This window comes from Catharus ustulatus, chromosome 21 (assembly GCF_009819885.2).
Source record: "Catharus ustulatus isolate bCatUst1 chromosome 21, bCatUst1.pri.v2, whole genome shotgun sequence".
In the NCBI taxonomy this organism is placed as follows: Eukaryota; Metazoa; Chordata; class Aves; order Passeriformes; family Turdidae; genus Catharus; species Catharus ustulatus.
The window spans coordinates 3,479,707-3,495,409 of record NC_046241.1 but is presented as its reverse complement, the minus strand read 5'-3'; the positions used below and the strand labels follow the sequence as shown (position 1 = coordinate 3,495,409).

Here is a 15,703-nt window from a genome sequence, read left to right as displayed (position 1 = left end):
GCCCAAACCCCAAGCCTCCAGCAGGGCCTTTGGCAGGGATGCAGTGTGGTCAGTCCCCTGCCAGGACACCAGCCCTCCCCTGGCACCATGGATATGGACATGGAATGAGCAAGCCCAAAGCCAGGGCCCAACAAATAGACCAAGAAATCTTCTCCATGCCAAAACCACCCCCTGCTAATTGTCTGCTCAGCATTTGCTGCAGAGACTGGAGGGGTTGCTCTCATTTACCTCTCTTAATTTTCACAAATCACAGAGTCGTCAATAAGCTCAGCTGCATTCCTGTGGCTTGTGTGGACTGGCTGCTTTTTATTTGATTTAATTTCTTTTTGAATTCTAATGGTTTCTGAATTGGGAATGCTTGCACTAAACACACACACCCCTTTCCATGCCTGCCCAGGCGGCTGCTGGCAGCCAAGCCTGACTCCTGTTCCTCAATGGAAGTGGCTGGGAGGCTCTGCAGGGGATGTACAAGCCCATGGCAGGGAGGCAGGAGTGGGTGGGTGGCTCCTGGACCACGCACAGCCCCTGGCATGTGTCTGGGGGTGAAACACCCACAGCTCTGCTCCACCCCGCAGCACCCCTGGGCTCCCACACTGCTCAAAGAAGAGTCTTTTAGGGAAACTGTGTGTGTTATTTATGGATGCTTTTAGCTCCAGGAGATGCTGGGATGAAGGTCTAATGCTGCTTAGATACCTGTGGGTATCAGGACAAGGAAACACACTCCCTCCTCAGGCCTCCCAGCCTCCCTCCTGAGAGCCCCTCACCTCGGTGTGTGGGAGCTGAGGGCACTCCCAGTCTACAAACACAGGAGAGAACAGTTAGTTTGGGTGCCATGAGCACAGGGACATGTTCTCCCAGACTACAAGAACAGGAGAGAACGGTTAGTTTGGGTGCCATGAGCACAGGGACATGTACTCCCAGTCTACAAGAACAGGAGAGAACAGTTAGTTTGGGTGCCATGAGCACAAGGACATGTACTCCCAGACTACAAGAACAGGAGAGAACAGTTAGTTTGGGTGCCATGAGCACAGCAACGTGTACTCCCAGACTATAAGAACAGAAGAGAACAGTTAGTTTGGGTGCCATGAGCACAAGGACATGTGCTCCCAGATTACAAGAACAGAAGAGAACAGTTAGTTTGGGTGCCATGAGCACAAGGACGTGTACTCCCAGACTATAAGAACAGGAGAGAACAGTTAATTTGGATGCCATGAGCACAGGGACATGTACTCCCAGACTACAACAGGAGAGAACAGTTAGTTTGGGTGCCATGAGCACAAGGACATGTACTCCCAGTCTACAAGAACAGGAGAGAACAGTTAGTTTGGGTGCCATGAGCACAAGGACATGTACTCCCAGACTATAAGAACAGGAGAGAACAGTTAGTTTGGGTGCCATGAGCACAAGGACGTGTACTCCCAGACTACAACAGGAGAGAACAGTTAGTTTGGGCGCCATGAGCACAAGGATGTGTACTCCCAGACTACAAGAACAGGAGAGAACAGTTAGTTTTGGTGCCATGAGCACAGGGACGTGTACTCCCAGACTATAAGAACAAGAGAGAACAGTTAGTTTTGGTGCCATTTTGGTGCCATGAGCACAGGGACGTGCATGTGCAGGGTCTGATGGGTGTGTTCACACCCGTGTGTGTTTGGCCACCGTTCTGGCAGCTCCATCCTGCACATCCCGGCACAACCTGAGCCCGGCCCCATCCCTCGTGCCCGGTCTCCGTGCTGAGATCACTGGGCAGCAGGGAGGCAGGCAATGCCAAGAGCTGCTCCACTGAGGGCTTTGAAAGGGAGGCCTGGGCATTGTTTTTCAGCTGGAGCAGGAAGCGAGCAGGGCTGGCAAGGCAGGGTGTGATGTGTGAGTGTCAGCACACTGCAGCAGCTCGGCAGCGTGGGGCTGGGTGCGTGCAAGCCCCGCCAGCCTGGGCTGTGCAGGAGGCACGGACAAGCTGTGACCAACTGGGGAGTGATGGCAGGACGTGCATGTAACACCTCAGCCAAGGCAGGATTTGTGTTTTCAGGTTCGGTATGACGGGTGCTGGTAGCCACGCTGCCAAGGGAGGGAGAATCCATCGTGCTGTGTGTGGGATGCCAGCCAGGACTGCCCTCACCGAGCTGCTGGAGTTAACAGCAAGAGTCTCGTGGCTGCAGGAACACGGCACCAAGCCCAGGCAGATCAGCCAGGCTCAAGCCAAGCCCCACTGGCAGGAGCATCTTGTGGTTGCACCACTTTGGAAAGCTTGAAGCCGTGTTTTTGTGTGACACCGGGCTCTGGAGCAGCATCTCTGCCCTGTCCTTCATTCACTCAGGCTCCTCTCAGAGCCTGAGCTGGCCACACAGCCATTGCTGCTGGATGCAGCCAGCTCCCAGGAGACACATGCTTAATTAGCGTGGGGGTTTGGCATCTGCTCCAGTGCTAATTGAGCTCCTTATCAGAGCCTTTCTCTGCAGCCCGTTGTGGTACAGCACCTCACAGAGCAGCTGCACCAGCCCAAAGGCCTCAGCAAGAGCAGACAAGGCAGAAATGCCTGTGGTATCTCTGTAGGATATAAGGAAATCAGCAGCTAAGGAAGGTCAGACTCAGAAGTCCTTATCTCGCTTCCCGCAAACAAGGATCATGAGTAAAGCACTCAAACGTCATGAGCATCCTGAGAGGCAGTTAAAAACATGCTGTCTATAAATAAGTAACATGTTTTGTGCTTTCATTCTCAGTCTTTAGGATTTTTATGCCTTTATATGTTTGTACTTTGGGTTATTTTCTCTGCATTGAGAAAGGATAGAAACATTCTTTCCTGGGTTTTAAATCTCTTGAAATGCAATGGACAATCTCAAAGGTCATTGGGTTCCAGGAACCGAAGCATTAACATCCCCCTCTTTCTTTCTCTTCCTCCCCCAAGAAGCATCTTGAGCCTAGTGATAAAACTCATTCTTCAGCCAACACTGGATGGGGAATCTAAAAGGAAGGTATTGACATTTCATGAGGCCAAATGTTGATTGGTTTCTATCTCTCCCTGAAAGTTATTTCAGGTCAGAACAGGTTTGAATTTAGAAGTAAACATTTAACCAGCATTGCTTTGTAGGACTTTGTATGCTGTGATTTGGTGCAGAGGTGGCAGCATTTCCATGCATGGGGGGCTGATCATATGTGTTTGGGCCTCTTTGAAACCTCTTCAGGTAAAATATATTCTAGTATTTCTAGAAATACAGGTCTTTGTGTAGGATCTTACTGAAGGCACTGGTGAAAAAGAGGATCAGCTGTGAGACAGTCACAGGGAGCCTGGAGCTCCTTTGGAAAGCACAGGGAGAAGCTGAGGAAATGTCGTCAGGGAAGTTTATCACTGAACAAAACACCTCCAGGTTATAGAGGAGCTTCTGCCAGATCCTGGCTACCATATGGCATTCCAGGTTGTCTGATGTGGTTTTGTGCAATGACTGTAGGTCTGAGACCTTTTTGTTTCTGGCTTTGACTTCACCCCAGAGATCTCTGTCTTGGGCAAAGCACTCAGAGCCACTCTTTGGCCTCATTTGTTTACAAATTATCAGGCTTGGCCTGTTCAAGTGCAGCTCTATCCTCTTCAGTGGGGATGATGCCTGGCTTGGTCCTTGGCCCACAGCACTGTAACAGATTTAAGTGGGGCAGGAGGATCTCCATGGAGTGCTGCAAAATCCCACTTGTCCTTGGCTTAGCTCCCTCCCTCAGCGTGATTGCTTCAATTTTCCCCTGGTTTGCCATGTAGATGCAGAATCATGGAGTGCTTTGTGTTAGAAGGGACCTTAAATCTCATCTCCTTCCAGCCCTCTGCCATGGGCAGGGACACCTTCCACTATCCCAGGTTGCTCCAAGCTTTGTCCAGCCCGGTCTTGAACACTCCCAGGCATGTGGAGTCCACAACCTCTTTTGGTAACCTCACCACCCTTATTGTAATGAATTTCTTCCTAATACATTATCCAAACCTACCCTCCTTCAGCTTAAAGCCATATCCCCATCCCTCCCATGCAGTGGTGGTGTCTCCACCCCGTTGATGTTCCTTTGGGTCCTAGGCTGCTCCTTGCCTGCATCTGCTGAAGGTTTCCAGCACGATGTGAATGCTGGGTTTGCACAGAGTCACAGGTCTTTGCACTCCCTTCTCTTAATTGTCCGTTTCCGGGAATAAAAGAACAAAACTAAACCCCAGCACTCTGCACAGTGCCATTAACTGGCCATAAAAGTGTTTTGCTTCAGAGGCTGGGTGGTCAAGTGGTTTGAGAACAAGAGTGGAAACCATCATCTCCCGAGTTTCCAAACTGTTCATGTCACTGAGCCTCTCCGGGGCACGATGCTTCACCCCATATGTCTCTGTTTACTGTCGATAAAACAGAGCTATTAATACTGCTGTGCTTCAGGGTGATCTTTTGGACTGTAATTAATGTTAAAACCTTCTGAGGTCACTGGCTGGAAGGAGCTGGAGAGGTGCAGAGGCTGCGTGCTGCTGGGCTGCCAGCCTCCACCACAGCTGGGGTGATTGGTGCTGAGTCCAAAACATCTCATTCACAAGGAATGGAGATGAAAGGGTTTCCTCTAAGGTTCTTGAAAGAGGACTGGCTCCAGGTGAGGTAAATTGGGTTTGTTCTCAAAAAAAGAATTTTTGACAACATCAAAATCACTTTGATTCTGATGTTTTTTTCCATTTACATTGGATTTTTTTTTCCTTACATCATCAGAAAAAAAAAAAAAAAAAAAAAAGAAAAAACAATGAAATGACAACTTGATTTTTTTGACATCTATATTTTAACCCAGGCCTGACCAGGGGAGATGCTCTTGCTCTTGGCAGCTGAATGACTTTGTTCCTGTGTGAGCTGGGCAGAGGGGAGATGTGCAGTCAAAAAGCTCATGCAGGTCTTAAGCATCATCCAAAGAGGTGGATGTGCTTCAACACCCAACCAATCCTCCTGACCCCACTGGCAATGGAATAGGTGAAATGGGCACTAATTGCTGAATATTACAATTATGTTTTGATAAAAGTCTTCTCTTTTCCAAGGGAATGCTCTGGCACTGATTGCCTCAGAGCTAATGGAGCCAGCCTGAGCTGCTGCAGGCAGAGCAGAGGTTACACATTAGCTCTGCTCACCCTTTTCCCAAAGCAAACACAGCAGCACAGCCACTGTGGCTCGGCAGGTGACCCCAGGATGGGGATGGGGGGCAGCTCCCAGCAGTACCCTAAAGTTAAGCCTTCTTACTGCTTATTGTGCTTCTGCTGATGAGAAGAGCCCTGCAGTGGGTGGGCAGCAGGACCACTGGGCTCCCTGCCCTGTTCTCCTGCTGCAGCTCCTCATCTCCTGGGGCTGGAGCCCCCCTGCCCAATACTGGGCGCCCCTGTCAGTGCTGATGAGACACAAAGCTTCCCTGGCCCCAGCAGGAGACTCCTCACTGCCCTTGAGCCTCCTTTCTGCTGAAGGGAGAGAAAGCCCTGCAAAGCCCTGCAGTCAGACTCCTGCTTGGAACTCTGTGTTGCCCTATTGCTCTGTGTGTCCCCCAGTGAGAACAGCCTGTGTGTGGCACTTGTGAAGTGTGGATGTCCTTCATGAGATGCTCCCACTCCGAGCAACACTCCTAGGGAAAATGATCTCATGCCAAAAGGATGAAATAGCATCTCCTTGGGTGAGCCCAGCGTGTGCCTCCCCTGCGTGCCCCAGCTTTGTGAAAATGGGACTTGTCCCTGCACACAAGTGAGTTCCTTGGCAACCTGCTGGCATCCTTTCAGACAGCAAGTATTGTTAGGGAGCTAATGCTGATTTCTTGGAGGGAATATGTCCTGTGCTGGGAATTGCTACTGTGCAAATGTCAGCTCTTATCAGCCACATGTGGGACGTGCAGGGCCTACAGGGAGGAGAGAGGGGGCTGGCAGTGCTCGTGTGTGGGATGAGGAAGAGGGAGGCATTGCTTCTGTCACCCCCAAGGATGCTGAGGACTTAGGACCATTCCTTAAATAAACACACCTCAGGGTCTCGATCCCATTTAAGCTTCAGCTGCTTTTATGATACTCCTTGCACTCACTTGCAAGAGCTGGTCAGTTTTACCTGAGGCTAAGGAGGGGTGGTGTGTTATTTCTCAGGCTGGGTACCCACAACCAGGCATCTCAGACCTCTGAGGGGTTCAAACCAGCCCCTGCACTTTGTCAAAGCCAGCTTGAGTTGCCATGCCCAGCTCGGAGTGAATAAATATGAACTGATGCCCTTTGGGAGAGTGGACAGAAGATTGTCACCCCTGCTGTGAAGAAACATTCTCGTCTTGGAGCTTTGATGCTCTGAGCAGGACTCCGAGCTCAGCATCCCAGGACGTTCCATGCAGCCACAGCCTGTTTATTCAATGCTCCATCGGGCACAAAAGCCATATTTTACTGTCAGATGCTCTCCATTAGCTTCAAGTGTGAAATTATCATTCCCACCCTTTTGCCAGCCCCACCCTTGTGAGGAAATGAGGGAGCAAACAACTCAAGGGCCGTTCACAGGATGAGTACGAGCTGTCACTTGTCAGCACAGAGCCCACTTATGGCAAGAATTACTGCCCTGCTCCCAGAAGGGCCAGAGAGGAGCCCGGCTCACAAACACCACTGTGTTATAATGTTCACATCAGTGCATGGCACAGCAGCCCTGAGGCCATTGCATCTCTCTGCAGTCAGGAGGATTCGGGGTGCAGCCCCACAGGGGTCCCTGGGATGAGGGGAGAGGAAATGGAGCTCTGCAGATTCCAGAGAGGGATGAAGTGGTCTGTCCCCTCAGCCCTGGCTCCTATCCCTGGGTTCTGCTCTGTTCCAGGGGATCATCTCACATCTCTTTGAGATGCCAAAACTGACCAATAGTACCTGGACCACATTTTTCCTTTCTCTTCTGAAGGTTGATTCCCTTAACAACCCGGTGGTGTGGGACTGAGAGATCAAGACATTGTTTTCCTTTTGCTTCCTGCCTTCCAGATTCACCCTGTATGCAGTGGACACACGAGGGAGACACTCAGAGCTCAGCACGGTCACCCTGAGGACAGCGTGCCCGCTGGTGGACGACAGCAAGGCAGAAGGTCAGTGCTCAGGTGCCTTGTGTTCCACACCAGGAGGCATTTCCTGATCATTTTGATTTTCCCCTCTTCACTGTGCTCCCACAAACCTGCCCAGGCCCTTCTCTCCCAGTGAGAAGGCTCCTTTAAATTCACCCACAGGCACAGGGACATTGGTGTGGGGAGGGGTGACAAATTGCAGAAGTGTCCAGGGGCAAAGTCTCCCTGCCTGGGAGCTGATGGCTCTGTGATGCCACAAAGGCATCCTTGTCATGCATGGCTGTGGGAGCTGGTGCTGTGTGTCTGACACATCATCCTGGAAAAAGAACAACCCCTTCTCACAAACCTGAGAGAAGCAGCCCTGGCTGGGCCATGCAGGGCACCTTTGGCTCTGGGTGTTTGAAGGGGTGCTGGGGAGAGCTGGGTCAGTTTGGAAACAGAAATGTTGATAAAAGTCCAGCTACTTTTGCACATTTGCATTGTTCAGTTTTGAAACTGATCCCACTTGTCCTTATACCCAAACCAGAGCACCTGGCTGCTTTCAAATTTAAAAGGATTCTTCTATGTGACCATCATGTTACCTTTTCTCTTTCTTGCTTGCTTTCCATTGGGAATATCACACAGAACAAATTTTGGTTAGTGCTTAGTTCCACATTTAATAAGAAAAGCATTCCCATGGAAAAAGAGCAAACAGGAGACTAAGGAGAAAGGAGATGCAGTTCTGCATTTTTCATCTCCAAAATGAGATTTTTTTCTACAGTAGCGAGTTAGCACTCTTGTTTAACACATCTATCTGAGATGCTCCAGCTGATGCCCACAAGGATGAGGTGCTGCATTTCTACCTGAAGGACCAGCCTGGGATCAAGTGTTGCTTTCTTCCCACTCTTTAGCACCATAGTTGCAAATGGCATTTGGTTTGGTGAATTTGGGAAGAGCTTGCCTATCCTTCCTGGGAGGCCAAGGCTGTCTGCCTGCCCTGGCAGCTTTCTGCCCCTCCTCCTTCATGGAGTATTGCTGGACTCTTTGGGACAGCTTTGCTCGTGCAGGGCACCCGCTGCAGGATCAGCCTGAGGAATTGCTGAGTGCTCTGCAGCCACTGAACCCTGCTGCAGCCACCCCAGCTGCCTGCCCCTGCCCTGCCCAGGGCTCTGCTCCTCCTCTTCCCATGTTAGCACCTTCAGCTGGTCATTAATCCCATGCCCTGCTCCTTTCCAGAGATAGCTGACAAAATCTACAACCTCTACAACGGCTACACGAGCGGCAAGGAGCAGCAGACAGCCTACAACACCCTAATGGAGGTCTCTGCTTCCATGCTCTTCCGAGTCCAGCACCACTACAACTCCCACTACGAGAAGTTTGGGGACTTTGTCTGGCGCAGTGAGGATGAGCTGGGGCCCAGGTACCTGTCCCTTCCCTGTGTCCTGCCCTGCCCCATGCCCACAGCACCCCTCTGCTTGGCCACTGGGGGTGTGACACCTCTGCCTTGTCCTTGTAGCTAAGAGAAGTCCCCTTTTGGTGTTCACCAAGCTGTCCAGCATCCCCTTGGACAACCAGGTCCTGCTCAGTCCTTGGATGAAAACTGGTGGGACACCTGGCAGCTGGGTGGTCTTTGCAGGAATGTTTGTCTCACCCAGCCTGAACCACATGGGTGATGCTTTGAATGAGCTGGGGGCTTGGAAACACTGAGGAGTGGGGGGCAAAGGGTGTCATATAGGCTGGAAAAGTTTTTCCTTCTCCCCTTTGTTCCTATCTGCTTGTTAGATGTTGCTGAAGATCTCTCCATAGTACCAGAATGACAGCTCTAAACTGTTTACACCCCTCCTGGACATAGATCCAAGCTGGCCTGGGGCTTGTCCTCCGCCAGAGATGACCTTGGTCATAGATTCTTTGGTAGTTCACTGGCTTCTGGCACAGAGCACTTCTCATCCTTCCCCCTGCCTTCCCTCTGATGGCACTAAAGGCTTGTTTGTCCTTTGCAATTGTTCTTTTTTCTCTGAATCCCTGGGAGCCATCAGCTTCTTCTTACATCTTTATTTCCCCTGTTACTTGAGATCCAGCCCACTGAAGGATGCTGTCTAACCCGATACCTGCATCAAGCTGTGGGACAGCAGGGTGACATTTAAGCTGCCAGTTCCAGGACCCAGCTACATCTGGAGCCCATGGTCAATTTGGCTGCTGTCTGTTGTCCTCACTGAGCCAGGGGAGCTCCTCACAGCACTCCTCTGCCCTGTTCTGTACTTGAGAAATGCGTGACTTGCAGCCAAAGGGATGGATCTATAAAAGCCAAGGCAGCCAGTGCCAGGCTCGTGACAAGAACGAAGCTCTGCCATCCAGCCTGGCTTCTCAGGGAGCTTGGATAGCAGCACAGGCACTGACATAGCAGGAGAGAACAAGGATTTTTTTTTTTTTTTTGCCAAGGGAGGCCATCTCGTAACAGGATTTTAATTGACAGACTGTTCTCCTTCCCAGGGGGACATGCATTTTTGTACCTTGAAATGTTTATCAGATGAGCCTCGGCTTCAGAGTAAATGTTCACTCATAAAACGGAGCGACAAGAGGGGAGTCGATTGCCTCTGTGTAATAAATACATCACACTGAGGTCCTCGTGAGCCCAGTTTCCATGAAAGCCACAGGTTACTGCAAACAGCTGCTGGCAAGAAGACACACTGACAGCCAGATGTCCCAACCAGACCGTTTACATTAAGGAGACATTAAAATCTTAGCTCATAGGTGGCCTTAAACCAGGACTTTCTGTAGTCAGCAGCATCTCAACACCTGGCTTGCCTCATCGTGCTCATCTCCTCTAGCAACAGCAGCCCCTTTCCTGCTCCCCCCATTCCTCTCATGGACACTGAGTTAATCTCACACAGTTAATTTGTTCCAACAAGACAGAAGAATCTGTCTAAATCAGTAAACTTTATTGCTACTGTGCACCTAGACCTCTGGATCCCTGCAGCCAGCATGCTTCCTAACACAGCCATGGGGAGATTTCACTAGTATTTTCTCTTGCTGTGTTTTCAGAATTATTCTTTTGACCACTGCAAGCAGGGTATAGCTTTTAGGAGGAGACAGAACAAATAATTCAGTTAACTTCTTGCCATGTCCCTGTTTGTGGCTACCAGCAAGACTGGGGTCAGTATGTGGCATCAGCCCAGGGCTCACAACCTGTCCCCTGCTCCAGCCAGTCACCCAGGCAGGCAGCTGGGCTGGCCAAGGGACATGAAATGCATCTCCAGAGCAGCTGACTTCTGGTACTAGGGGGAATGCAATGTTCTGATGGGAGGCTGTGATAAGAGGCCATCAAGTCCTGGACTCACTGTCCTTGCACACAAGGGTCTGAAAGACCCAGGTCAGTTCTCAGTAGAGTGGAAAATCTGAATTTATGACAAAGCCACCTCATACAGGAACAAAGCAGCCAGGCAGCCACCCTCTCCCTGCAGTCCCAGGAATCTCATCCTTCTTTCCAGACCAGATATCATTTGTAATGGCTCCTTCATGCCTCTTTTAGTACCTTCCTCCAAGGTAAGGCAGGGCAGGGTTTGGCTGGCTCTGGATATATTTTCATCCCATATCAGCCCTCAAGGTGAGTGTTGGCTGTCCCCTGTGCACTGGAGGGGACAGGAGCACCCCTGGCACTGGGCAGAACAGGAAGCTCCTACTCTCAGGCAAATCCTTGCAGAGCTGGGGCTGGCAGCAGGGACCTCAGTGTGCTGTCCCCTGTGCAGTGGGAACACTGGTTCATGCAGGAGCCCTTGGAAAGTGCCCTGGCAGCAGACATCCATCCCCTCCCTTCTCCTCTCCCCCACCATGCCACGAGGCACCACAGAGGGAAGTGGCTGCTCAGAGCTGTCACTATTTTTAAATCCTCCTCTTCATTATTTGTGACTGGGCTGTGACCTCTTCACCACCTAAGTGTAGTCCAGAATCATCCCCTGGCTCCTGTGGTGGTCATGTGGTGGGAGAGAGGGCACTGCTGGCCCACACCAACAGGAGGGCACCCCCATCTAGGCTATGGGATGGGAGGAAGGGAGTCACTTCATCCCTTTGGGGACTGAGAGCTTGGGGTCCAGCCACAGCCAGCCAGGAGAGTGACTCCCCTCTCGCTCCCCTGCTGTCCCCTCCCAATTCCCGCCCTTTAATAAGGCAATAAATTGTAATTTCTGGCAGAGATGAGGTTGGTCAGCATTTAGGAAGATTTCATTTCCAGTATTTGAAAAGGTGGTCGTTCTGACCCGACAGCCCTCCGTAGGGAGCACTTGGGTAATACCCAGGGCTTGATTTATGGTGTTAAATTGGCAACCCAAGAACTGCTCCTGTAATTTATTACCCAGTCTTCACCAGAAAGCCTCTCTCTCTTTCTCACCCCTCCCCTCACCCACTCTGCCTCTCTTCCTCATTTTTTTTTAAGAGGGAACAGCTGACAGCCGAAAGCTAAATCTAACATTTACACATGACTTCATTACCCTGCTAAAATAAATGACTCAAAGCGGTGAAGCCCATCAAAACTGGAGCTTTGGCACTGGACATCAAAAGTAAGGGATCTGATTCCCTCTCCCCCATCACCCTGTCTCCTCTGTGACCACAGTTCAGTGTGTTCTCAGTATCTCACAGGGCCAGCCCATCATGTGCCACATCCCATCCTTAAACACAGGTTTTTCCTGCACAGAGTGAGCTGTGGATGCAGCAGGTGTGCAGAGGCAGCTCTGGGATAATCACAGCCTCTGGCACAGCAGGCATCAGCAGGTTGGGGTGGTTTGAACCCTGAATTTCTTGCTATCCTTGAGGTGCTTCTCACACGTAGGAATATTTGCCTGGATAAGACGCCTGAGTATATATCAGAAAGGATAATGTGGTGAGTTCTAGAAATATCCAGGAGATCATTTAAGTGTAGTGGAGCAAGTAATGAAAATGGGAAGGTAGAGAAGGCCAAGGGAAATGGAGGCAAAGGCAGGGTAGTGTGGGAGAAAAGTAAGAGATGGGTGAGGGCAGGATAGGGGAAGTGTGAGAAAGGAATAGAGGAAGGGCAGAGCATGGCAGGCAGACAGCCACTGGCCAGCCAACACATCCTTGTGTTGTTGTTGGTTACCCACCATGGGTTTGCCTCCAGGGCTGCTCATGGCCACTCCTCATTGCTCCCCTCTTGCTGTGGCTGGGAGAGGCCTTGTGGTGAGCTGGAATAGTAACCAGTTTGGAAGGAAATCCAATGATTGCTTGTTTGGCTTTTGAATAAACAACTTCCCCATGTTGGCACAGTGTTCAGGTCCGTGGACACCAGCACAAGCACAAGCTGCAGGGCTGGGAAAGAGCCAGTACTCCATTTTGGCAGTAGAGCTGCTTTACGATAAATCAGGGTGATCATGGAGTTGAGGCCTTAGAGAAATGAGAGAATTCTCCTCTGTGAAGGTGTTCTCCTCCTGAGCATGGTCAGCTGACATAAAAGTCCATCCCATGAGGTGACGTGTGTCCTGCACTTGTTCAGCCTTACCTGAAAGGGAGAAGCAGTGCCAGTGTTAAGAAACAATCTCCCAGCATGAGGATGGGGAGCACTGGAAGGATCACCAGCTCCTGACCTTAGGAAGAGGTCAGAAGAAATTCACCCAGGCAGGTTGATCCCAGCAGGAAGTGGCACAGGTGATGGCTTTTGTTCCCTTCCAGCTGCAGTGGCTGTGATTTGTTGAAGTTTGGCAACTGTAGTGACAATCACTGCAGAGTTTGGTTTGCTGCTGAGCTGAGCTTGAATCAATCAGTCTTCACCAAAAGCACCTAATGCCATCATGGAATTTGTAACTCCAAGAGGCACACAGCAGCAGCCAGGACCTGCTCTGGCAGTGTGTCAGGTCTTGGTGTGTGGTGGGAGCCCCACATGCTGCAGAAGGTCAGGTGGTGCTGCGGAGAGTAACGTGAGTAGAGGTGTTGTGTCAGAGCTGGGCACAGCTCAGCCCATGACGTCGTTATTATAGATGTGTGTGCAGCTAACGAGGCTCACATTGCCCAGTCTGGCTTGTGTCTTTGTGGATTAAATCCAGAAATGGATATCATGGAACGTTGTCCAAGAAGAACCAACTTCCTTTGTTCTTCCTTTGCCCTCACAGCTGACCCAGAGCACATCACCCTGGGGAGGAGTGGTTTCCAAGTGCAGCCCTGGAGGATCAGTGGTTTCCCACAGCCTTTCATCCAGAGTTCCCATGTGGAGGGCGAGGTCTGAGCAGGCTGGGGGTGCCAGGCTGCCCTCTCTCCTGCTGCCGCTGTCTCTGCCCTCTGCTCTGGCGCTGGGGTGACCCTGGCCAGCCCTTCCCTGGCGTCCCATCCCCGACATCAGGCTCCCGACGCTCGCCCTGGGCTGGGAGCTCACAGCCCGAGCTGCAACACCACTCAGCTTTCATAATCAAATAATCCCCATGTTTATGCCTTGCTGACTGACAGTGCTGCCCCTGACATATCATTATCAGGAATTTACATTCCTGCAGGAACTGTGAAATCCCCGACTCCCAAATCCAGAGCTTTCCTGTGGCACCAGAAGGAGAGGAAATAATCTGTGATCTTGAAACTTTCAGACCACTGAAGTAAACCCTCTTCCCTCCCTTTGTTTGATTTAGCACTTTGCAGACTCCCACAAGGGGATTCTTGGTTTCTTACGGGTTTATTTTGTTTTGTCTTACTGTGTTGTGCTTTCTTTCCTCACTCTTCTAGTGTCAATCCTTTTGGACTGTTTACCTCTTGAAGACTTGGGAAATCAGGAGAGGGAGGGCTGTGCTTATCAGTCAGGGGCAGGAAGGGTCTGGGGGTCTCACCCAGGTGCCAGGTGGGGCTAGCACATGTGCTGGAGCTGGCCAGGATCGTGTGATGGTGGTGGTGACAATCTAGCTGGCACAAACTGTCCCAGGGCACACAGGCTGCTCCAGTGGGTCAGACCCAAGGTCTTGGTGCTGTGAAATGGTAGGGATACCCAGAACTTTGGGAAAAACAGAGCTTCTCTCCACTTAGAACAGGAAGGACAATGTCTAAGGCAATGGGTTGTGTCCATTCTCGCCACAATACAGAGCTGGTGGCAGAAGGCAGAAGTCCTGGCTCCTGGTCTCTGCTGTGCCTTGCTCGCACTGCTCTGTTCCCATCTCTGTCCCTCCAGGAAGGCTCACCTGATCCTGAGGAGGCTGGAGAAGGTCAGCAGCCACTGCTCCACGCTGCTGCGCAGTGCCTACATCCAGAGCCGCACCGAGACCATGCCCTACCTGTTCTGCCGCAGCGAGGAGGTCCGGCCGCCCGGCATGGTCTGGTACAGCATCCTAAAGGACACCAAAGTCACCTGCGAGGAGAAGATGGTCTCCATGCTGCGCAACACCTACGGGGAGTCCAAGGGGCGGTGAGGGAAGGAGCGGGCCTGGAGCTGTGGGAGGCAAAGGGACTCCGAGGAGTCGAGGACTCGTGATATGCTGAGTGGCTGGTGGGGTTTGGGGTCGGGTGATGTTCAGAGGGGGTGGAAGGGGACAGCGAGGCCAAACAGGACTTTCTCACACAGACAGCAGAGAAACAAGAAATGAGCAAGTTGGACTTTAATTTCTTTTCATTTTTTTTTTTTTTTTTTTTAATTTTTAAAGAGTGAGAAAAAAAAAAAAAAATAAAAAAAAAAAAAATAAATTACCTAATTTGACTCAGCATAAAAGCCTCTCCTTTTTAATCTTTTCTTACTGAATTTCCTGGACTACACGCTCCAAAACCCTGGGAGGAGGAGATACCCACTCGAGGCCAGGGCCAGGCAGAGGGGAGTTGCTGGGCGCAGGGTGATCCCCTCCCTGCCTGCCCTGCCTGCCCTGCCACCGGGCAGCAGCAGCGGGGCGAGGGGCCGTGGTGGCCGAGGACCAGGAGGAGGTGGCGCGGGTGACACCAGCGAGGGGGTGTCAGGGGCCAGGCGGGTGCCCGGGACGCTGCAGGCAAGCTGGGCTTTTGTACCGCTCCGAGTGGACGGGGTGGCTCCGTGTGCAGCCTTCGTTCGCAAGGCTCCCGGCAGCTTGTTCTGTGCATTAAAGATTCATATTAAGTCCATCTTTGCTGCCTCCCTGGTGTTTCTTCCTGATGTGGTCTCACCCCTGCTTGGGTGTCCGTGGGGTTTCGGTTCTGGGTGCGGCACTGCTGGGATGTGGCTGAATGAGGGAGCCCAGATGGATGGAAACGTGCAGCCTTTCGCACAGGGTCCTCCCCTCCTAACACCCAGCATAGCCACTGGTCCCAGTGGGAGCTAGAAGTGTGTGGGAAAGCCCAAGAAGAAAGCCAGGGGCTGAAAAGACATGGAGAATCTGGTTTCTTTTACTGTCAGATGTGGGTTAGGCTGGCCCAGGCACCCTGTGGGTAATGGATTTCTCAGCCTGGTAGCCAAACCAAAAAGTGCAGGAGGGTGAGAGGGGGAACAAATACAAAAATCAGATCAGCTCAAAGCTATTGCTTTTTCCTTTTTAAAGCAGAACAACAAACCTGGAGAGGGAAGAGGGAAGAGTGTTAGTTGAATGAATCAGTTTAATCAGCCAAAAGCAAATAGTTTTGCTTAGTTTTTCAGGTTAGTTAACCCTTTAATATCAAATCAAACAAACAGGAGGCAAGTTTCAAAGCAAAAATGTTTTTAAAACAAACAATGGTGTAAAATTTGATGTAGAAAAGGTTCAGCCAGAGACCTTTT

At 51.0% G+C, this 15,703-nt stretch overlaps 1 protein-coding gene across 1 annotated transcript in view; it reads left to right on the top strand.

Annotated features, from left to right (window-relative positions):
* ASTN2 (astrotactin 2) overlaps positions 1-15,075 on the top strand; it is a 315,518-nt gene extending 300,443 nt beyond the window's left edge. The window contains exons 21-23 of the mRNA XM_033077837.1: positions 6,959-7,059; positions 8,251-8,434; positions 14,162-15,075. Of these exons, the coding sequence (XP_032933728.1) occupies positions 6,959-7,059; positions 8,251-8,434; positions 14,162-14,399 (523 nt within the window). The 3' untranslated portion in view covers positions 14,400-15,075. The remainder of the gene's footprint in view (positions 1-6,958; positions 7,060-8,250; positions 8,435-14,161) is intronic.
* The last annotated feature ends 628 nt before the right edge of the window (positions 15,076-15,703 follow it).